We start from the raw sequence: 24,196 nt of genomic DNA, 5'->3' as shown, positions 1-24,196 counted from the left end.
ATAGTCTGTGATTCACTCTGGCGCAAAAAGTGCCTTTCATATGCAAACAAACCCATCCGGATCCCTGAGCTCCAACCTCCTTCTTTATCAGGCTCTCAGACTCAGGGCCACTATCTACCTGTCTTAATCACCCTGGACCAGATACAGCCAACTAGGGGACAGCCCCTTTGCCCCGGAGCCTGCTGAAACTCTTCAAACTGGCCAATCCTAAGCCTGCTGACCCTGCCTTGCCCTTGGAAACCACTATAAAGGCCCTTGTACACATTTTCCCTCACTCCCTCTGCCTCCTGGCTGACCCTGGTGCATCCCCACATGGCCCTGCATGGGCGGCAGGGCGTGCCCACTCTTCTTGGGAACTGGAACAAACTACCTTCTCAATGGCAGTCATCTCCTGATCTGTTGGCCTTGCCGTACCTGGATAGTAATAACATCTACATTTTAATACATCCTGGAGTTGTGCCCCTAGCCTGTCTGGACCCTACAATAACCCCCACCCACTCAATGTGCTTCTCCTCCAGGCCTGCAGCCCAGAAGCCCAGGGACTTTCCAAAATGAAAACGGATTGTGTCCTCTTCTTTAAAATTCCCTAGGGGCCTCCACTACAAATTAGAATGAAATCCACATTCCTTTCCGTAGCCTGGAAGGCACCACGTGTCCCAGCTTCTACAACCTGTTCTTAGGTCTCCCCTTGCTCAGTGCTCCAGCCACACTGGCCTCCTTTCAGCTCTGCAGAGATGCCAAACTATTTCCTGCCTTGGGGCCTTTGTACGTGCTGTTCTCTCTGCCCGGAACACTCTTTCCCTAGCTTTTGTGTGATTGGCCCTTTCCCCTCTAGTCTCAGTCAAATATCACCCCTGGAGAGGCCTTCCCTAACTGTACAGTCAGACATCCTGTTCCATTATTCTGTTTTATTTTCTTCATCACACTTCTCACTCTGTAATTATTCTTTTGCTGCTTTATGGTCCACCTCTCTACCACACACCCCGACATGGAGTAGAACATAAGCTCCTTGAGAACGGGAACCTTGTTCATGGCTGTGTTCCCTGAGCCTAGACAGCCTGGCATGTCGTACTGGATGAATGAATGAGGGGTAACTTACCTATGTTTCCAGGACTGGAGAGGGGAGTGGCAGGGGCTGAGGAGTAAGGAGTTGTCCCCTGCTGTGACCCTGCAGCCACTTGGAAGCTGCTGGCTCACCAGAGGCTCCCCAGCTCCTGGCCTCTTATCAGGCTACTGCAGTGTCAGGGCTGAGAGAGACAGACAGTGCCTGCTTCCTGGAGAAGCCAACGGGAAGCCAGCCTCTGTCTCGTGAGGTTCTGCTGACTAGCACATTTTCTCTGCAAGGGTGCCTTCTCCTTCCGCAGACCCCAGGTTCATCTGTCCCCTGCTCCAGAAGCTTGGCTGTCCCCAGGCTGCGTCTCCACTTGGCCCAAAGGATATGATGCAGCTTTTGCCGGTGCAGAGATGTCTGGGGTGGCTGCCAGCGCTTTTATCTTTTCATTTCATCTGCCAGCCAAGAGCTTTCCCCTGCTTTTGCCTCTTGAAGCTTAAGGCAAGAAATGTTGACCTTGAGTACAGGTGCTTCTTCATTTGTTACTCAAGGTCCCCTGTCCTGTTTCACATCCAAGCCAGCTGCTCCCCAATCTTCTCTCTTCCTTTCCCTTGACCCACCATGTTCCCTGGCAGCCTCAAAAAAAAATTTGGGATTTTTTCCCCTGAGATCTGGTTCAGGCAGTAGGAGCACTGCTAGTCTGCCCCCTTTGCTCAAGGGTACCAAGGCACCTCTTTAGACTGTGGCCAAGTGGCCGCTTGGAGGAAATATTTCCATTGTCATGCACAGAGTGAAGGGGACTCTAACCCCTGAACTTGGGGGCATTCATCTGACAAACATTTTTTGGCCATACTGGGTGGGACCTGAGAGGAGAGTCAAGGAGCCAGGTCCCTGCCCGGCTGCCTCCATAGCTGGAAGTGGGTGGTTGCTGCTTGCCAGGCATTGGTCTGCTGGGGTCTGTCTTACTGGACCAGGGAGGGACTTTGGTCATGTCAGTGTTGCATAGAAATCCAAGCATATGTGTTTGGGGCACATTATGCGACAGTTCAACAAAGCATTCTGGGACAACTGGATAGTCACATGCAAAAGAATAAAGTTGGGGGACTTCCCTGGTGGCGCAGTGGTTGGGAATTTGCCTGCCAGTGCAGGGGACACGGGTCCGAGCCCTGGTCCGGGAAGATCCCACATGCCATGGAGCAACTAGGCCTGTGCGCCACAACTGCTGGGCCTGCGCTCTAGAGCCCGCGAGCCACAACTACTGAAGCCCGTGCTCCTAGAGCCCGTGCTCTGCAACAAAGACAAGCCACCCCAGTGAGAAGCCCGTGCACCACAACGAAGAGTAGTCCCTCCTCGCCCCAACTGGAGAAAGCCTATGTGCAGCAACGAGGACCCAATGCAGCCAAAAATAAATTAATAAATTAAAAAAAAAAAGAATAAAGTTGGACCTCCTACGTCTCACATCATACACAAAAATTAACCAAAAATGAATCAAAAGCCTAAACATACGAGGTAAAACAAACTCTTAGAAGAAAATGCAAGCATAAATTTTCATGATATTGGATTAGGCAAAGCCTTCTTAGATATGATTCCAAAAGCACAAGCAACAAAAGAAAAAATAGATAAACTGGACATCAGAATAAAAAATTCTTACACTACAAAAGACACCATCAAGAAAGTGAAAAGACAACCCACAGAATGGGAGAAAATTTTTGCAAATCTGGTAAGGGGCCTGTATCTAGAATATATAAAGAATTCTAACAACTCAATAATAAAAAGATAACTCACTTGAAAAATGGGCAAATAATCTGACTAGATATTTCTCCAGAGAAGATATACAGTCAGCCAATAAGCACCTGAAAAGATGCTCAATGCCATGAGCCATCAGGAAAATGCAAATCAAAAAAACACAATCAGATCCACTTCACACCCACAAGGATGGCTAGAATCAAAAAGTCAGATAATAACAAGTGTTGGCAAGGATGTGAGAAATAGGATCATCCATTGTTGGTGGGAATGCAGACTGGTGCAGCCACTGTGGAAAATAATCTGGCAGTTGCTCAAAAAGTTAAGCACAGAGTTACCATATGACCCAGCAGTTCCACTCCTAGGTATATACCCAAGAGAACGAAAACATTATGTCCGCATAAAAACAGGTATATGTTCATAGCAGCATTATTCATCATAGCTCAAAAGTGAAAATAACCCAAATGTCCATGAACTGATGAATGGATAAACAAAATGTGGTATATCTGTACAATCAAATGCTATTTAGCAATAAAAAGGAATGAAGCACTGATACATACTACAACATGGATGAACCTTGAAAACATTACGTAGATACACATTATATATATGTGTCTATCTAACATACTATATATACACAAAAGGCCACATATTATAGGATTCCATTTATATGAAACATACAACATAGGCAAATCCACAGAGACAGAAAGTAGATTAGTGGTTCCCTAGGACTGGGAGTGTTCAGGGAAAATAGGGAGCAAGTGCTAATAGGTACATGGTTTCTTGTTGGGGTGATTAAAATGTTTTTTTCTTCTGCGGTACATGGGACTCTCACTGCTGTGGCCTCTCCCGTTGCGGAGCACAGGCTCCGGACGCGCAGGCTCAGCGGTCATGGCTCACGGGTCCAGCCGCTCCGCGGCATGTGGGATCCTCCCGGACCGGGGCACGAACCTGTGTCCCCTGCATCGGCAGGCGGACTCTCAACCACTGCGCCACCAGGGAAGCCCAATTAAAATGTTTTTAATTGATTGTGGTGATCGTTGCACAACTCTGTGGCTATATTAAAAAACAATGAATAGTATACTTTAAATAGATGAATTGTGTATTATGTGAATTATATCTCAGTAAAGCTATTACCAAAAAAATCATGTGATAAAGATCCTGGACAATCAAGAGAGTCTGAGAGTCTGGAGATTTATAATCTGTGGTAGGCAGAATAATGATTCCCTGAAGATGTCCAGGCCCTAATGTCTGGAACCTGTGAGTATGTCACCTTATATGGCAAAAGGGACTTTGTAGCTGTGATTAAACACATGGAGTCTGAGATGGGGAGATGATCCTGGTTTGCATAAGTGTGCCCAGTCTAATCATGAGTCCTTAAAAGCAGAGGTCCTTTCCCAGATGCATTAGAGAGGTGAACCTAAAAATAATGATGAGAGATACAAAGCACTTGACCTGCCATTGCTGGCTATGAAGATTGAGGAAGGAGGCCACAAGCCAGGGAATGTGCTAGCTTCTAGAAGCTGGGAATGGCCCTCAGCTGATAGCCAGCAAGGGAACAGGGATCTTAGTCCTAAAACCACAAGGATCTGAATTCTGCCAACACCCAGATGAGCAAGAAAAGGGCTCCCCTTGAGAGGAACACAGCAGCCCTGCCACCCCTTGGTTTTAGTTTGGTGAGACCCACATCAGACTTCTGACCTAAAGGGCTGTAAGATAATATATTTGCTTTGTCTGAGCCACTAAATGGTAGTCAACTGTTATGGCCACCATAGAAACCAATATGTAGCTACTTTATGTAGACTTTATGAAGCTAATCTTAAAAAATAGAGAGAGAGAGAGAGAGAGAGAAAGAGAGAGTGCTGGGCTTTCTCATGCCTGGGGATGAAAAGATGTACTGGTGGTTGAAAATCCATGACACCTGTTCTTTCCTCCCCACCCTGTACAAAGAGCAGAGTGAAGAAGTAGAACTGACTTAGTGACTGCTGCCCCAAAATAGAAACTGCAACATGATTTTATTTCTAACTCCACTGCCCTCTCTTGTGAGTCACTCGTCTCTCCAGGTCTCACTTTCCACATCTGGGAAGCAGGCTGAATTAACCCTGACTTCTGCCTACCCTACAGTTTAGGAAGACAAAAAAAGTCAGCTTCAAACAGAGCTCCAGGGCGCTCCTTGCAGACACAGTTCAGGTCACGGGACACCCTCCATCACCACCACAGGGCATCACTCCTTTCTTCCGGCTTCCTTCAGAGGGTTTTGGGCATACCTGGTCCGATGGGATATGGAGTACCTTGTGATGTGGCATAACCTGTGACGTGGCGTATCTTGTGATGTGGCCTTGTAGCTGCTGTTAGCAAAGAAATGAGAAAAGCTTTAGGTATGCAAAGGTACTAAAGCTCATCATAAAGCCCCGTGGACAAGCTTTGAGATTTTTGGTTTTAGGGGGCAATGCTCTCACACCTGGATGAAACCAAATTGTTTTCATGATGGAAAGAAAGCAAAGTAATGGTCCAGATCAGACTAGAAGGTACAGAGTCAGGAAGAGACTGAGATAAGGACTAAGAGTGAGGGAGGAGGATAGAGAAATGAAAACATCTCAACTATGTGTGGGCATGGAAGTACTGGCAGGGAGAACAGCTGTGACACCCTAGGCTCATTTCATGTCACTCCCCAGTCCCCACCCCACTGACACCTAAGTGGACACATGCATGTTCTTAATAAGCTGGTTACTGCTGACTTGGCTTTGGGATGTTTTGAGAGGTGCCCTCGAGGTAACGGATGTTGGCTGTACAGGGATCTGGGAAACGTCCCCACCGCTCATATCAGTCTCTGAGCACTACCTTCTCCCATCTGTGCCTCCTTTGGCCCCAGTTTACATGCTACGCGAGTGCACCGTGCACCCAGGGTTACGAACATGGGAAGGGCTCTTGGCCAAGTCCTGGCATCGTCCAGCACAGTTTGGCTGGCCGCTGCCCTAGACCCTCCCACCCACTTCCAGCTATGGAGGCAGCCGGGCAGGGACCTGGCTCCTTGACTCTCCTCTCAGGTCCCACCCAGTATGGCCAAATCCTTGCTGAGGCCCAGCAGCTCTGTGCAGGCCCCCAGATGGCCCCCAGCTTTGATGACAGTGGAGCCCAGCCCCCCTTGGCTCCCCAGCCTTCCTGGAACCCTCTTGCTTAATATCCTGTGTGGTAATCACGCCTGTTGGCCCTACTTAGTTCTGCTGGCCACTGCCAAGTTCCTTCTGCTAGTTCCTGACATTCCTACCTCTAATGGAACCTTCATGGAATCAAAAGCTGCTAAAAGTCTTCTTTCTCTGGTCAGAATGCCCTCTGTTGGGTGGTCAAGCGCTCTGCAGCACAGGTGACCAGGCATTCTCCTGTCTCTGGGATGGTAGGAAGGTGGGTCTGAAGAAGGGACAGAGCTAAGATGCTCAGGAGTAGGGATGAGACCATCCAGGAGGTGGTCCTGGGTGGCCTGGCTGGTCAAGGTAGCAGCAGCCCTGCCTTATTTAACTCAAGGTCACCCAGGGTCTGCTGAGAAGCGGGAAGGAGCAGCAGCTTCTCTGATGGCTGCGGCCCCACAGGGGGCACTGACCACGCTGTAGGGCTGGGAGGAAAGTGGGCATGAAGGTGAGAGTGAGGGTCAGGTACTGCATGATAATGGAGAAGAGTGGGGCAGAGGACAGGCATACCACCCACTGAGTGCTCAGAGAGGTAGCTCACCCTGTCATCTCTTTGTAACCTCACCATCACCCCGCAGAGAAGGCCTTTTGCCCATCCACGATCTTGCTAATAAAGCCACACAGGTGCAAGCTACCACTTCCTGGGCACTTATCACAGGTTAGTGTCTTCAAGGTCACACGAGTGTAGTCAGAGAGCTGAAGCTGTCTGGTGGAGACACGGCCCATAGCCTGCTCTCCCACCCGTAAATCACTCCTTCTGGATATTAAAAATGGGACGCACCAAGCCGCTCGTTCCATAGATGGAGAAAAGCGAGGTCAAGTGACCTGTTCCAGGTCCCACAGCTTGTGCCACATCGTGGGCAACCCGGCTCCTCGACACAACCACTTCCCTCGGCCCTCCTGTGGCCCAGAAGGCGGCCTCTACGATGCACAAGAGAACCCAAGGCGACAGAGAAGGGTTCGCTCACTTCGTTCTTAAGTCCAGCCCATCCACGGGAACCAAGGAATCATGTGGGAGGGCCCAGACCCCGACCCCTAGCCCTACCCACAGCGACCGGAGCTAGGGGGCGTGGTCTCGCCTGCGCCTCCGCCGCCTGCCCCTGGTTCGGCCCCACTGCGCGCGCCCCTCGCCTGGTCCCACTGCGCGTGCGCGTCCCTGACCCGGTGGGGGGGGGGCTTCTGCGCGCGCGCGCGCGCCGAGACCGCAGGGGTCTGAGGCCAAGGTCCTGCGGCTGCAGCGCCCTCGCGGACAGTGACGAGTCTCGGGTTGGGCCGGGAAGGGTCGGTCGGGCCGGACCTGGCCTCGCGCCCTCCCCGTTCGCCGTCCCCGGCGTCGCTGGCGAAACCCGAGCGCGCGTCAGGCGCGGGGCCGCGTGACGCGCCCCTGCTAGGGTGGGCCCGGCGGGCGGAAGAGGATGCGTGGGGCCCCTGCCTGGCCTGAGCTCGGCCCACAGCACCGGGCGCCCTGCGCAGCCCCCGACGTTTCCCGGAGAAGCGGCCGGCTCTGACGGGCGAGATGAAGTAAGCTGCATCCCCCGCTTTCTCTCCGGCTCCTTTGGCCGCAGGAATTATTTACAGCCGGAGGGTGACCGCGTGCTCGCGTCCAGCCGAACCTGCAGGCCCGGGAGGCCGGCCCCTCGTGGCTGTGAAATCCTTGGGCGTTCAGTTGGGAAGAGTCACCCCAGACACCACCCACCCGCCCGAATTCCCTTCTCCGCCTTCCTTCCGCGAAATAAATTATTGTTCGCTTCTGCCTCCGTAGATCCCCTGACGCGGCAGTTGTGTTTGGTGGCGGGTGGGGAGGAGGCAGCCAGGCGCGGTCGAGGCTGGTCCGGAGGGGCCGGCGGCATCCCCTTTCCTAGGCCTTCTGCAGTTCAGTTCAGTGAGAGGAGGAACTTGCGGCTTCCCCACTCCCCCACCCCGGAATCTGCTTAATCTTTGGCATTAGCGATCAGGTTTCGATCAGCGTTTCAAACACATCCATCCAGTGAATGGTTTTGCAGAAGTAAACCTATCTGGGTCTCTGAAAATCTGCTCACTCAAACTTGAATGTGTAGCTGGCAGTGAGAACTTCTGGAAAAATCATAAGCCGAAATTGCTTGTCCCCCAACTCTCTGTCCCCACCCCCCACCAGGCCCGTAGCTCGTGAAAGGTAGCCAATGAGGGAAACCTGGGTAGACCAGGTGTATTTTTTTTCCATGTATATATTTTTTATTTTTATAGATCTTTATTGGAGTATAATTGCTTCACAATACTGTGTTCGTTTCTGCAGTTTCTGCTGTACAACAAAGTGAATCAGGCATATGTATACATATATCCCCATATCCCCTCCCTCTTGAGCCTCCCTCCCACCCTCCCTATCCCACCCCTCTAGGTCCTCGCAGAGCACAGAGCTGATCTCCCTGTCTATGCTGCTGCTTCCCACTAGCCATCTATTTTACATTTGTGTCAATGCCACTCTCACTTCACCCCAGCTTCCCCCCCCGCACCCCGTGTCCTCAAGTCCACTCTCTATGTCTACGTCTTTATTCCTGCCCTGCCACTAGGTTCATCAGCACTTAAAGCAATTATACTCTAATAAACGTGTTAAAAGTTATTTATTTATTTTTGGCTCCATTGGGTCTTCGTTGCTGTGCATGGGCTTTCTCTAGTCGTGGCGAGCGGGGGCTACTCTTCGTTGCAGTGTGTGGGCTTGTCATTAGGGTGGCTTCTCTTGTTGCGGAGCACAGGCTCTAGGTGCGACATCTTCAGTAGTTGTGGCACACGGGCTCAGTAGTTGTGGCTCATGGGCTCTAGCACGCAGGCTCAGTAGTTGTGGCACAAGGGCTTAGTGGCTCCTCGGCATGTGGGATCGTCCCTGACCAGGGCTCGAACCCATGTCTCCTGCATTGGCAGGCAGATTCTTAACCACTGTGCCACCAGGGAAGTCTTCTTCTAAGAGTTTTGTAGTGTCTGGTCTTACATTTAGGTCTTTAATCCATTTGGAGTTTATTTTTGTGTATGGTGTTAGGTAGTGTTCTAATTTCATTCTTTTACATGTAGCTGTCCAGTTTTCCCAGCACCACTTATTGAAGAGGCTGTCTTTTCTCCGTTGTATGTTCTTGCCTCTTTTGTTGTAAATTAGGTGACCATATGTGCGTGGGTCTATCTCTGGGCTTTCTATCTTGTACCATTGATCTATATTTCTGCTTTTATGCCAGTACCATACTGTCTTGATTACTGTAGCTTTGTAGTATAGTTTGAAGTCGGCGAGCCTGATTCCTCCCTCTCTGTTTTTCTTTCTCAAGATTGCTTTGGCTATTTGGGGACTTTTTTTTTTTTTTTTTTTTTTTTTTTTGCGGTACGCGGGCCTCTCACTGCTGTGGCCTCTCCCGTTGCGGAGCACAGGCTCCGGACGCGCAGGCCCAGCGGCCATGGCTCACAGGCCCAGCCGCTCCGCGGCATGCGGGATCCTCCCAGACCGGGGCACGAACCCGTGTCCCCTGCATCGGCAGGCGGACTCCCAACCACTGCGCCACCAGGGAAGCCCTATTTGGGGACTTTTGTGTTTCCATATGAATTGTAAACTTTTTTGTTCTAATTCTGTGAAGAACGCCATTGGTAGTTTGATAGGGATTGCATTGAATCTGTAGATTTCTTGGGTAGTATAGTCATTTTCACAATATTGATTCTTCCAATCCAAGAATATGGTATATTTCTCCATCTGTTTATGTCGTCTTTGATTTCTTTCATCAGTGTTTTATAGTTTTCTGAGTGCACATCTTTTACCTTCTTAGATAGGTTTATTCCTAGGTATATTATTCTTTCTGTTGTGATCGTAAATGGGATTGTTTCCTTAATTTCTCTTTCTGATTTTTCATTGTTAGTGTATAGGAATGTCAGAGATTTCTGTGCATTAATTTTGTATCCTGCAACCTTACCAAATTCATTGATTAGTTCTAGTAGTTTTCTGGTGGCATCTTTAGGATTCTTTGTGTATAGTATCATGGCATCTGCAAACAGTGACAGTTTTACTTCTTTTCCAGTTTCTATTCCTTTTATTTCTTTTTCTTCTCTGATTGCCATGGCTAGGACTTCCAAAACTATGTTGAATAAGAGTGGCAAGAGTGGAATCCTTGTCTTGTTCCTGATCATGTGGAAATGCTTTCAGTTTTTCACCATTGAGTATGATGTTTGCTGTGGGTTTGTCATATATGGCCTTTATTGTGTGGAGGTAGGTTGCCTTTATGCCTATTTTCTGGAGAGTTTTTATCATAAATGGGTGTTGAATTTTGCCAAAAGCTTTTTCTGCATCTATTGAGATGATCATCGATTTGTTAATGTGCTGTATCACATTGATTGATTTGTGTATATTGAAGAATCCTTGCATCTCTGGGATAAATGCCACTTGATCATGGTTTATGATCCTTTTAATATGTTATTGGATTCTGTTTGCTAGTATTTTGTTCAGGATTTTTACATCTATGTTCATCAGTAATATTGGTGTATAATTTTCTTTTTTTGTGGTATCTTTTGGCTTTTGGTATCAGGGAGATGGTGGCTTCATAGAATGAATTAGTGAGTGTTCCTCCCTCTGCAATTTTTTGGAAGAGTTTGAGAAGGATCAGTGTTAGCTCTTCTCTAAATGTTTGGTAGAATTCGCCTGTGAAGCCATCTGGTCCTGGACTTTTGTTTCTTGGAAGATTTTTAGTTACAGTTTCAATTTCGTTACTTCTGATAGGTCTGTTTATATTTTCTAATTCTTCCTGGTTCAGTCTTGGAAAATTGTCCCTTTCCAAGAATTTGTCCATTTCTTCGTGGTTGTCCATTTTATTGGCATATACTTGTTTGTAGTAGTCCCTTATAATCCTTTGTATTTCTGCAGTGTCAGTTGTGATTTCTCCTTTTTCATTTCTAATTTTATTGATTTGCGTCCTCTCCCTTTTTTTTCTTGATGAGGCTGGCTAAGGGTTTATCAATTTTTGTTTATCTTCTCAGAGAACCGGCTTTTAGTTTTATGATCTTTGCTATTGTTTTCTTTGTTTCTATTTCATTTATTTCTGCTCTGATCTTTATGACTTCTTTCCTTCTATTGACTTTGGGTTTTCTTTGTTCTTCTTTCTCTAGTTGCTTTAGGTGTAGGGTTGGATTGTTTATTTGAGATTTTTCTTGTTTCTTGAGGTGAGATTGAATTGCTATAAACTTCTCTCTTAGAATTGTTTTTGCCGTGTCCCATAAGTTTTGGGTTGTCGTGTTTTCGTTGTCATTTGTTTCTATGTATTTTTAAATTTTTTCTTCGATTTCTTCAGTGATCTCTTGGTTATTTAGTAGTGCACTGTTTAGCCTCCATGTATTTGTGTTTTTTTCAGTTTTTTTCCTGTAATTGATTTCCAGTCTCATAGCGTTGTGGTGAAAAAAGTTGCTTGATACGATTTCAATTTTCTTAAATTTTCTGAGGCTTGATTTGTGACCCAAGATGTGATCTATCCTGAAGAATGTTCCATGTGCACTTGAGAAGAAAGTGTATTTTGCCACTTTTGGGTGGAATGTTCTATAAATATCAATTAAATCTGGTGTATTGTGTCATTTAAAGCTTGTGTTTCCTTATTTATTTTCTGTTTGGATGATCTGTCCATTTGTGTAAGTGGGGTGTTAAAGTCCCTACTGTTACTGTGTTACTGTCGATCTCCCCTTTCATGGTTGTTAGCATTCGCCTTATGTATTGAGGTGCTCCTATGTTGGGTGCCTAAACATTTGTAATTGTTAATATCTTCTTTTTGGATTGATCCCTTGATCATTATGTAGTGTCCTTCCTTATCTATTGTGACAGTATTTTAAAGTCTATTTAATCTGATACGAGTATTGCTACTCCAGCTTTCTTTTGATTTCCATTTGCATGGAATATCTTTTTCCACCCCCCACTTCACTTTCAGTCTGTATGTTTCCCTAGGTCTGAAGTGGGTCTCTTGTAGACAGGATATAGATGGGTCTTGTTTTTGGATCTATTCAGCCAGTCTGTATCTTTTGGTTGGGGCATTTAATCCATTTACATTCAAGGTTATTATTGATATGTATGTTCCTATTACCATTTTCTTAATTGTTTTTGTGGGTCTTTTTCTTCTCTTGTGTTTCCCGCCTAGAGAAGTTCCTTTAGCATTTGTTGTAAAGCTGGTTTGGTGGTGCTGAATTCTCTGAGCTTTTGCTTATATGAAAAGCTTTTGATTCCTCCATTGAATCTGAATGAGATCCTTGCTGGGTAGAGTAATCTTGGTTGTAGGTTTTTCTCTTTCATCACTTTAAGTATATCCTGCTACTCCCTTCTGGCCTGCAGAGTTTCCACTGAAAAATCAGCTGATAACCTTATGGGATTCCTTTGTATGTTATTTTGTGTTTTTCCCTTGCTGCTTTTAATATTTTTTCTTTGAAGTTAATTTTTGTTAGTTTGATTAATATGTCTTGGTGTGTTTCTCCTAGGGATTATCCTGTGGGACTCTGTGCTTCCTGGACTTGGATGACTATTTCCTTTCCCATGTTAGGGAACTTTTCCATTATAATCCCTTCAAATATTTTCTCAGACCCTTTCTTTTTCTCTTCTTCTTCTGGGACCCCTGTAATTCGAATGTTGGTGTGTTTAGTGTTGTCCCAGAGGTCTCTGAGATTGTCTTCAATTCTTTTCATTCTTTTTTCTTTATTCTGCTCCTCAGCAGTTATTTCTGCCTTTTTGTCTTACAGCTCACTTATTCATTCTTCTCCCTCTGTTATTCTGTTATGGATTCCTTCTAGGGTATTTTTCATTTCAGTTATTGTGTTGTTCATCTCTGTTTGTTTGTTCTTTAGTTCTTCTAGATCTTTGTTAAGCATTTCTTGTATTTTCTCAATCCATGCCTCCATTCTATTTCTGAGATTCTGGATCATCTTTACTATCATTACTCCGAATTCTTTTTCAGGTAGATTGCCTATTTCCTTTTCATTTATTTGATCTTGTAGGATTTTACCTTGCTCCTTCATCTGTGACATATTTTTTTGCCATCTCATTTTTTTTTTTTATGAGTTGGATTGTGTTGTGTTCCTGTCGTACTGGTTGTTTGGCCTGAGGCTTCCAACACTGGAGCTTGTAGGCTGGTGTGTAGAGCTGGTCTTGGTGCTGAGATGAGGAGCTCCGGGAGACCTCACTCTGATGAATATTCCCTAGGGTCTGAGGTTCTCTGTTTGTCCAGTGGTTCATATTTGGAGCTCCCATCTCAGGAGCTTTGGCCCAACACCTGGCTCGTGAACCAAGGTCCAGCACTCCGTGTCAGGTGGCAAAAAAAAAAAAAAAGAGAGAACAATAACAAAGTAAAAAAATTAGACTAGGAAATGAACAGATATGTTAGAAAGAATATAAAAATAAAAATATAGATGAAACAACAACCGGAAGGTAAAACAGAACTGCAGTAGTAAAAAAGAGGAGGAAAAAAAAAAAGGTGGAAAAGACCTTGGCTGTGGAGGGCAGGGCCTAAGCAGGGGCGGGGTTTGGGTGGTGGGCGGGGCCTATGCTTAGGACCACAAGGCTGGAAAAGGCCCCGGGAGGTGTGGGGGTGGGGCTTAGGCTCAGTGGAACAGAAGGGACCCAGGCGTGCCTCCCGCCTCTAGTCTCAGGGGGCGGGGGAACCCCACCTGGGAGCCCAGAATGCTTCCCAGGGTCGAGTGGGTGGGGCCAACACCCTCTGCTCCTCTCCCACTCCCGCTCCTCCGGTCATGGAGGGCCCCTCCCGCCTGCCTTTCCTGTTCTCCTCCGGCCTCCCTCCTACGCCCCCAGGACAAATGGAGCCCTGAGGGGGCCTCTGAGGGCGGGCGTAGGACCCAGCCCAATAACTGGGCAGGGTTCCCCAGCCGACTGGGCAGAGGAAATGCTGGGCGTACTCCCCCCTGATACGAGCCCCCAAGGGTCCCTCCAGGTGTGGGGACCCCTCCCCCCCTCTCAGCCACCCCCCCCCCGGGGTGCCCTCCGGCCTCCAATTCTCCTCCCTGCTCAGTCCCCCCACGTCCTACCGGTTCATTTGGGGGTTCCTCCTGTCTCCTTGGGCGTCGAGGTCCCCCACCAGCATCCAGCAGGCTGAGTGTGTTTTAAATTATGTTGTACATTTTCTACAGTGATCAGCTTATGAGGCTAATCTTTTGGCAAGTTTTAGGAGCACCTGAGATAAAAAGGCTCAGTGTTTGGCATGCACAGAGCTCACTTTTAGGCAGTATTTTGTGTACATGTTTCTTTGAGGTACATAACTGCTCAGCAAATAACCACTCCAGGCAAACATTCAAAGTTATTTTCATCCAAAGACTAGAATTTACTAAGTGACTCTTATTGTCAGATGGTTTTAGGCTGTTTAAAAGGGAAACAGTCAAATCTGTGGGCACAGGGAAACCAGGAAGCACCTTTGGTCCTCTGTGGCCCACCCACTTCTCCCTTTATTGATGGAACGAGGCAGAATGTCACTGCTTGTTGCCAGATTCCACCATGGACTCTGCCAGGCCCTAACCCACGGACAGAGCAGGATGTCTGGTTTTGCTTTTTGTTGCCCCGAGCTGGGAGCTGGGTGGCTCTCTGTCTAGGAGACCTCTTACCACCATTACCTCTCAAAGTATTTTCACCGTCATGATACGGGGGTTTTTCCCCCCAGACATTAAAATGAGGTGGACGATCCCCATTTTCCACCTGGAGAAAAGGCCCTGAGTAAGTTAAGTGAAAGGCCCAGGGCTGCAGAGTTAGAGGTTTACTCTACTCCTGTATTCTTTGGGCCAGATTATAAACCCCTCATGGGCTGGGGTGGGGACTTTTTTTTAACCATCTCAGCATTATATCCCTTTGATTTTTTTCTGTTGTGGGAAGTTAACTGGTTCTGTGGCAGTTCCAGGAGACGAGCGGGAGAAGTCGCCTTACTCTGATGTTCTTGGTTTGATAGTGACAGAGGCTAACATTTCTCGGGTGCTACGGCGTGCCGAGCACCGCGCCAAGTGCTTTATATGGACTGTCTCCTTTCGTGCTTCTCATCGACTTGTTTTCCCACTCTGTGGTCGAGGTTGGGAGGGGTTAAATAACTTGTGTAAGCTCACACAGCTACTAAGTGGCTAAGGAGTGCAGAAACAAGCCCGTCCCCGGCAAAGGGCCTTCCAGGTTTAAAGAAAGCAGCTCAGGCTTAAATACAGTGTTTTCGTGACGTTAGAACGAAGGTGAGCGAATCACTGTTAGAGTGGACGTGGGAGGCCACGGCCATTCACAGCAGGGAAGCAGAGCTGCCGACCAGCTTGGGTCGCTTACGTGAGTGTTTAGACCACTGTCATTCCAGTCTTGGAGGGGAGCAGAATCAGTGTCCACACTAAAACAGTGGGGTTTTTTTGGGTTTTTTTTTTGTGATTTACTTATTTATTTTTGGCTGCATTGGGTCTTTGATGCTGCTGTGCGTGGGCTTTCTCTAGTTGTGGCGAGCGGGGGCTACTCTTCGTTGCAGTGCGCGGGCTTCTCATTGCGGTGGCTTCTCTTGTTGCAGAGCACAGGCTCTAGGCGCACGGGCTTCAGTAGTTGTGGCGTGTGGGATTCAGCAGTTGTGGCTCAGGGGCTCTAGAGCTCAGGCTCTGTAGTTGTGGCGCACAGGCCTAGTTGCTCTGTGACATGTGGGCTCTTCCCGGACCAGGGCTCGAACCCGTGTCCCCTGCATTGGCAGGCGGATTTTCAACCACTGCCCCACCAGGAACGCCCCTAAAACAGTGTTTTAAATTTGCTATTTGGGGTTGTAGTCACACGTTTTACAGGTAGGTGGGAAGTAAGTGCTGGAACCAGGCTGCCTGTATTCAAATCCTCTCACCTCTGAGCTGCCTGACCTTCAGTAAGTTATTTTATCTCTCTGCACCTTAGTTTTCTCTCTACTCATTCTAAAAATGGGGACAATAATAGTACCTGTCTCATAAGCTGTGGCAAGAATTAAATGGCATGGTGCCTGTGAAGCTCTTAGCCCAGTATTTGGCATTTAGTTAAATGCTCTATATTCTCTTTTATTGTTCATAGTATCATTTCAGGTAGTGAGCTGCTGCCATTGTGTGCTGTGTCACAGTGCTTGAAGTCACCATTAGAGATTTATTCCTTCGTGCCATCATTCACACGCAGGTGCTTATACACAGGTGATGGTGGTCTTGGGCAATGGGAATTCTTTTGTTCATTCAGCAAATATTTATAGTGTACCTTCTGTGTGCCAGGCCCTGGAGGTGGGCAGTGAACAAAACACAAAAACCCTTGTGTTTGGGGGGGGGGGGGGGGGTGACAGACAATAAACAAAATAAATATACTTATCACATACAGATATGTACTACGGGGAGAAATAAAGCAGGGGATGAGATGAGGATTGGAGGTTTACGCTTTTACTCAGAGTCGGCTGAGAAAGCCTCACTGAGAAGGTGACATCTCAGCAAAGAATTGCAGTTAGTGAGGGAGTGGGCCACGTGGACACCTGCAGGGAAAAGTAGGTCAGGCAGCGGGAACAGCAAGTACAAAGGCCCTGAGGCAGGAGGATGGGTGGCTGGAGCCCAGAGAGGGGCAGAGAATAGGAGAAAAGATCAAAGAGGTAATAGATGGGAGGCCAGAATGTGTAGACCCCGCAGGCCACCGAACAGAAGAATGACATGATCTGACTGATGCTATAAACAGATCACTCTGCTGGGTTCGGGCGAAGATAGAAACGGGAGGCCAGTGAGCTGGTTCCTACAGTGGTCCAGACAGAGGTGATGGTGGCTGGGACCAGAGTGCAGAGGTGGAAGGAGGTGAGAATGGTGGGAAGTAGTTGTATGCTAGATAAGTGTTGGTCACAGAAACTATAGGACTTGCTGACAGATCGGATGACCCCAAGGTTTCTGGCCTGACACCTGGAATGTTTGAGGTGCCGTTTGCCATGGATGGGGAAGATCTGCATTTGGAGCATTTGGGGGATAAGGCAGTTCAGCTTTGAACGTGGTTAAGTCTTGCGGGCACCCAGCTGTTGGTGTCAGAGTAGTAGTTGATTGTACGAGAAGGGAGTTTAGGGGGAGAAAGTCCAGACTGGAAATTACCACTTGGTGTATGGGCATTTGTGTGCTGGTGAATGTTTAACAACCTCTGAAAGGGTTGCGGTTGGTGGTGGGGAGGCAGGTTGATGGCATTTGCCGACAGACACCTGCTGTGTAAATGTTCCCACTCTGGCCAGCCTCCAGCACACGTTACAGAGTATCTATCTTCACCTTATGGACACAATAGGTTAAATAATGTCAAGAGCATAGATAATAGTAAAATGAAGTAAATCAGTTAGGGAGTGTTGAGTATTTAATACCTTTGTTTGTTTTGTTTTTGTTTTAAGAGTTTTATTTATTTATTTTTTTCTTTGGCTGTGCCACACTGGCTTGTGGGATCTTAGTTCCCTGACCATGGATTGAACCCGGGCCCTTGGCAGTGAAAGCTTGGAGTCCTAACCACTGGACCACCAGAGAATTCCCCTAATCCCTTTGTTTTTAACTTCTTTGGTTATAAATTTGTGTAATTTGGTTTTTAGTAATGGCTGTGTTTAACAACTGACTTGACAAATGCCTGAAGATTTAGCCATGGCATCTTGTGTGCAGGTATGCGGTGGCTCCAGCACGCCATTTGGGTCACAGGCACCCAGGAATGATACCTAACGAGGTGATGTGAATAAGGATTCTCTGAGATTAGGGAAGAAAAAGCCTCAGAGCTGATCTTATGGATTCTGTCCCCTGTCCAGCCTTGAGGCGGACGCATGCAGGTCACAGTTCATCGTGAAGGGTCCGGCTGGCATCTGCTTGGGGATGTACGGAGGACCCAGAACGCAAAGGAGAGAGTGCAGGAAACACATTGGAGTTGGCGAGTGTAGAAGGGACGGGGCACTTCCCCTTGTACTTTAGCTAAAAGTCACCTTTACTTTGAACTCTTGTTTTACTCCCATGCATTCTTCTAAATATTCCGAGCTCCTGAGCTGTGATTTGAAGGAAATCTCCCTTCCTCCTGCTGGGCAAACAGAAGGTAGAGGTCAAAGGTGTCCACGTGGCATTGGGAAAGGGATCAGAGCGGCAGCAGCCACTGGCGTTCACCTCCCAGCTCCTTTCTCCTGCCGCTTGTCTGCTGGGACCAGAGGATCAGAGGTGCTTCGTCCCGTGGCTTCCCAGAAACGGCTCTGCCGCTGGAGCGCCCGCGCAGGCTGGGGCTGTGCCGGGACTGGTCCTGGGTGCACCCCACATCTGCCTCTTTCACTTTGGGCAGAACAGACGGGAAGCCCGCTTCTGGTCCATACCCTCTGGCTGGCCACGTCAGTGCTCACAGCTTTGGGGATGTTAGCAGAGCCGCACTTTACAAGGTGAGTCTCCCAGGTTGCCCGGTAGGAACCCCTCACCCTGGAGCTGGGGGCAGCGAGAGGTGCCCTGGACTCTGGACGTGGGCCCGGTCAGTCCCGACTCTGGGATGAGCCTTGTCACCCCAGAGGATGCCTCCGCGGCACCGCACTTGGTACCGTAGTGTGTTTCTGGCAAGTATCTTGAATAATAATCGTCGTAAATGAAATCGCATCCTCCACACACTGAAGTTATAGCTTCGAAGAGTTTGGCCTTAACTTCTGGGTGACACTCAGTTATCAGCTCCATGCTTCCTATTTCAGTCCTGTATTTCCGGGCCTAAGGCTGCAAGCGCTAAAGTGCCCTTACAGAAAGGCTGTGGCCGTCTCCCTGATAATAGAGATGTTATCTCCTTTCCTTGGAAAACAGAGTTTAGGGGCAGGAAAGTGCTGTAGAGGTCCTTTAGCTCCATCTCTTCACAGATGGGGAAACTGAGGCCCGCCAGGGTACATGCATGTTCAGGGTTACGTGGTGTTTAGATTCTTCTGGGGAAGGACCATCATATGTTCCAATCCACAGTCTAATACACTGTCCTCCTGTCCTGGAGCAGCTCAAACTTTGCACTAATAGTTTTCTTATTTATTAATTAAAAATAGAAGCGATGCATAGCAGGATCAGCCGTTGGAATGCCGCTTCCGTGTCTTTTGGCTAAGTTCAAGTATGTAATCTTAGTAGGGGTTGTATTTCACAGCCCGTTCCTCTCAGAGTAGGCAAGGAGGCAGGAGGAAGTGCTTCAGAAAATCCTTCAAAAGCAGAGCCTCGCAGCCTAAGAGCAGTTTAGGCCACAGGTGGATGTAGAGCCGTCTGGTTCCCTGTTACCTCCCCTCTGCTCCAGGGCGGGGACCCTGACCTCGACTTCGACGTAATTGGGCTTCTCTGAGCCTGTTTATTCTCTGTCGGGGCAGCAGGAAGGACACCTGTGCACCCGTCTTCCTCCTCTCAGGGTGTGAGGACCAGCAGATGCTGGGGTGTGTCCTGTGCTGTCTGCAGGGCTGGGCTCTGTAGACCCTGAGAGGAGGAAATGGCAAGGCTTTTACCATCTCAGCTCATCTTTGCAAGCCTCCATTAGTTTGGGGTTATTAGCCCACTTGTAAGGTGAGGACTGCCTGGGTGACTTAATTGGGTTACACAGCTCAGAGGTGGCCTTGAGCCCATTCTCTTATCCAAAGGCCCCCTTCCTCCACTCGACTAAGGGAGCTGTTTAACACAGTGACTGGGGCCTCAGGCTCTGGGACTCAACAGTTGACTTCACCTACCGTTTCCTCATCCGTAAAATGGGCATCCTTGTAGAACTCCTTCCCAACAGTGTTTTTTCTATTTTATTTGTTTTGCGGTACGCGGACCTCTCACTGCTGTGGCCTCTCCCGTTGCGGAGCACAGGCTCCGGACGCACAGGCTCAGCGGCCATGGCTCACGGGCCCAGCCGCTCCGTGGCATGTGGGCTCTTCCCGGACCAGGGCACGAACCTGTGTCCCCTGCATCGGCAGGTGGATTCTCAACCACTGCGCCACCAGGGAAGCCCCCCAACAGTGTTTTGAGGGAAGGTTGAGATAGTGCATTTACGTCGTCTGGCACACGCTGACTGCTTGGTAAATGTCAGGTATTAGGCTCGAGGTCGTTAGCAACCAGGTTTTGCAGGGGGATGGGCAAGTCTCAGCGGTTGGAGACTGCTTTGAAATACCCGTGCTTGCATCTGCCCTGGGCCTGCTGGATCAGAGGTTCATTGCCTTGGTGAAGGGAGTAGGAGGCAGGTTGAAAACCTTCCAGCTCGTCTGATGCTCCGCTGACAACAGCCCTGGCTCTGGGCTTCACCGCTCCGTGTCCCAGAGTCCTTCTCCTCGCAGTGGGCTCTTTGGACCAGCTTTCAGCACCTTAGGCCCCATCCCCGTATCCTCTGCGTCAGAATCTGCATTTTGAAAAGCTCCGCAAGAGATTCATAAGCACGTATAAGTTTGAGAAACACTGTTAAGGCTAAAAAACATGGTGATAAGAAAACCAAGCACACAGAGCCACACCCCCTGACTTGTTTAGGAAAGGGTGGTTCCCTGGTTGTTCAGCAACCACAGAGTAAGCAACCGTGTTGCAGTAACTGATATTTCTGATCTGTGTTTGTTTAAAGGAGGCCGGGGGACGTAAGCAGGAGATAAGGGCGTCTAACCTGGGAACTGGGAGCCTGGACAGGGCTGGTCAGGGAAGACCGCAGCCGACTTCAGAGTCAGAACAGGGTTAAACAGAGGCCCGGGGGTCGGCTCAGGCCAAGTGGCCAAGCGTCACGGCTTTCTGCAGTTTTCTGGGCTGGGGTAGACGTGCTGGCCCTCGGGGCTCCCTCGCCTGCCCATCCAGGGGCATCCAGACCTCTGGCTACCAGTATCCGGGCAGGAGCTCTGAGATGCGGCTGCCAGCTGGCCGCTCCTCCTTCTCCAGGCTGTTCTCTGGGCTTCAGATTTCTCGCTGCCTCTTTCCTGCGCTGACCTTGCAGCTTTCCCTTCCCTCCAGACAGGGGCGGCTGCCAGGTGAGAAAGAAATGCTTGCAGGGCCAAGGACAGGACAGCAGGAGGAGAAAGCGGAATGGTTCTCTGGGCCGTCTGTGGATTTGGGCATGAGCGCACATAAAGGGACAGCGGAAGAGGAAGCTGGGGGGCTGCTCATGTGGTCCCTTGGTCCTTCAGTTAAAGCTCCAATGATGGGAATGTCTGGTGTCCTATAGAACTGGTGCAGACACTGTTGCTGGAACCTCATCTTGGTTTGGCCACTAACCAGGGCCATCTTGGAGATGGATCTCAAGAGAGATGGGGAAGGGGCAAAGGGCAAAGTGAGAGGAGGGGGTCGATGTCAGAGTCAGGGGCAGGTCTGGCCCCTTGATATAGGGGATGGTAAAGAGATGTGGGAAGGTCTGCAGGGCCTTTGCAGAAGTCCTGCTATTTCTTTAAACCTCAGTGTCCCTATCTGTATAACTAGACCGTAGCCTCATAGTTGAGGATTTTGTTAATCCTTTTTCGGTAGAATACTTGCCATATAATAATTATTATTGTTCCTTCTTCAGTCTTCCCACACCCCAGACTGGGCCCCGGTCCCCCCACCTATGTCTGAGAACCCGTGTTGCTTTCCTCCCGCTTCCTCTGCCTTTCCTTCAAAGCATTGGCCTTGGCAGGAAACTGGAGAATGGGAGAGCCATGGAGTAGGAATCAAGCGTATCAAGCCCTACAGCCTTGGTCAGAGCAGAAGGCCAGAGAAATTAAACCCTCTGGTGCATTTGTGACAGGTCCAAGGCCTCTCGCCTTTCCTGCATGTCAGCTGCTTCAAATTTGAGGCTGAAAACTAGCCAAGAAGTTAGGCTAACCTTGGCGAGGCTGCGGTGCGTAATTGCTGCCCGTCAGCCCTGGAGCCAAGGAGCCTGGTGCCTGCCCGGCTCCCTGCTTTCCCACCACGGGACCTTCACCTTCTGAGCCTCAGCTTGTCTGTGTGCAAAATGAGGGGGGGTGCTATGATAGTACCCCCTCCACTGGTTCTTTTCAGGGCTCTTGCCTGGATTCAGTGAGAGCCAGTGCACAGAAGTGCTTAGCTCCGTGTTGGGCCAGGCTAGCATTCAGTGTTTGCTGCTCTTAGCAATATTCCATAATGATAGCTGCACTTATACAGTGCATTATAGGAGATAGGCATTTTCCTAAACATGTTTTCAATGTTCGCTCATTTTATCCTTTTAACAGCCCTACGGTGTAGGTACCACTAATACCCCTATTTCCGATGAGGAAACTGAGGTACAGAGAGGTTAAATAATTTTTTTTGAAAATGTTGGTTTGTTTATTTATTTATTTTATTTTGGCTGCACTGGGTCTTAGTTGCGGCACACGGGATCTTTCAGTTGTGGCATGCGTGCGGGATCTAGTTCCCTGACCGGGGATCAAACCCAGGCCCCCTGCGTTGGGAGCATGGAGTCTTACCCACTGGACCTCCAGGGAAGTCCCAGAGAGGTTAAATAATTGTTCAGAGTAAGGGTTGAGCTGGGATTCAAACTCAGCCAGTTGGTTCCAGAGTCCGTGTTTTTGATCACTGTGCTGTAGCAGTGATTAGTGATCATTTTGTGCTTGGAGCCCAGTTGACAAGGGAAGAGCAGAGGAAGAAGTGAGGAGGCAGTGATGAGTCCTCCCAAAGTTCCAGCCATCATCCAAGACCAAGGCCTGCTGCTCCGATGGTCCCGGCCACCCGTGCTTGGTGGACGAGACTGGCACGGCTGCACTGGGACCTCCCTGGGGGCTGGTGCCACCTTGCCCTGCTCCTGCAGCAGAATGGCCCACCTCTAGCAAGTGGCGTCGTCCTTGCGTACGGGGCAGGCTCCTGACCCGCCGAGGCAGAGAAGCCAAGCTGCTGAGGAGGGAGAGGGAAGCTACGGGACTGTAACACCTTCCTGAGAACAAGGTGTCTGCTTCTTGCCGGGCAGGAAGCGTTTGATAACCTAGAAGTGTGCTTCCCTCCTGCATCGCAGCCGCCTGAGCCGTGTCTGATCCTTCCTTGTTCCTTGTCTGTCTCCCCCATGTGCCCCAGGCACGCAGGCGCTTGGAATGTGCTCACGGCGGCCGTGTGCATGGCTCTGCTGGGCTGCCTGCAGGCCCGGGAGCCCCAGGGACACGTCTCCGTAATCCTGCTGGGAGCCACCGGGGACCTGGCCAGAAAATACCTATGGCAGGGGCTGTTCCAGCTGTACCTGGAGGAGGCGGGGAAGGGCCACAGTTTTCGCTTCCACGGGACTGCTCTGACGAGCACCGAGCAGGGCCAGGAGGTCATAGCCAAGGTCCTGGAGTCCCTCTCCTGCCCCAGGGACACAGCTCCCGGTCGCTGTGCTGAACTCGGGGCTCAGTTCCGGCAGCTGAGCGAGTACCGCCGCCTGAAGACTCCTGAGGACTATCTGGCCCTGAGCAAGGACATTGAGGCCCGGGTCCAGCACGAAGGCCTCCGGGAGGCCGGCAGGATTTTCTACTTCTCGGTGCCACCCTTCGCCTATGCAGAGATTGCCCGCAGCATCAACAGCAGCTGCCGTCCAGGCCCGGGTGCCTGGCTGCGCGTTGTCCTCGAGAAGCCCTTTGGCCGAGACCACCGCTCAGCCCAGCAGCTGGCCACAGAACTTGGGAGCTTTTTCCAAGAGGAGGAGATGTACCGGGTGGACCATTACCTGGGCAAGCAGGTGAGCCTGCAGCTAGGAGCCTGCTGGGGTGGAGGGAGCTGGTGCAGGTAGATCCCGTCCACAGGGCCACACTGATGGCGGAATTGGTCCTGAAGGCGTCGTGAAATCGGGGCTCCCACGGTCATCTTGACTGTGGGCAGGAGGTAAGAGGCCGGAGGAAAGGCGGTGAGTGGCAAGGGCAGGACTGCTTGGCCCATGTCCACGTGTCCAGCCACCTGTTCTTTAGTGTATCCTGTCCTCTTTGTTTCCCAGCCAGGGTTCGGGCCCTGACGTCTCCACGTTGCCCTGCATTCTCTGCAGAGGGGGCCCTGAGACTCTGGGGTGTGGACCTGGCTTCCAGCTGGGCGTGCTGCGGGAATTAGATGTAACCACCTTACTCCGCACCCATCGGCTCTTTCTCAGTACCTTTTTCTTCCTGAGTTCTGTTTTGAACCAGAAGGCTGGTAACGAGATCTTAAAATGTAATAGGGACCCTAAGTCCATGCTTCTCATCCAGGCCCTGTTGTGGAGCGAGGGGCTGGCCTCCTGGGTGATGCTAGTCAGCTGGCCAGTTCTCTCTGAACATACCTTCAGGGCCCCTTCGGGACGCCTCTTCCCGGAAACCATAGCAGAGAATACACGAGCACCTGTGTTCTCTGGTGCCGACCAGGACGTGGGCCC

At 49.5% G+C, this 24,196-nt stretch overlaps 1 protein-coding gene across 2 annotated transcripts in view; it reads left to right on the top strand.

The window, feature by feature from the left end:
* Nucleotides 1-7,131: 7,131 nt before the first annotated feature.
* Nucleotides 7,132-24,196, top strand: part of H6PD (hexose-6-phosphate dehydrogenase/glucose 1-dehydrogenase) — a 33,173-nt gene continuing 16,108 nt past the window's right edge. The window contains exons 1-2 of one of the 2 annotated variants that reach the window (XM_024749695.1): nucleotides 7,132-7,500; nucleotides 22,900-23,536. In XM_024749695.1, the coding sequence (XP_024605463.1) occupies nucleotides 7,496-7,500; nucleotides 22,900-23,536 (642 nt within the window). In that variant the 5' untranslated portion in view covers nucleotides 7,132-7,495. Of the gene's footprint in view, nucleotides 7,501-22,888; nucleotides 23,537-24,196 lie in introns of those variants that run through there. The other variant, XM_024749696.1, reaches the window with a different exon arrangement.

Source organism: Neophocaena asiaeorientalis, unplaced genomic scaffold (genome assembly GCF_003031525.2).
Source record: "Neophocaena asiaeorientalis asiaeorientalis breed wild unplaced genomic scaffold, Neophocaena_asiaeorientalis_V1.1 scaffold275, whole genome shotgun sequence".
NCBI lineage: Eukaryota > Metazoa > Chordata > Mammalia > Artiodactyla > Phocoenidae > Neophocaena > Neophocaena asiaeorientalis.
This window is presented reverse-complemented; position numbering and strand designations above follow the sequence as displayed.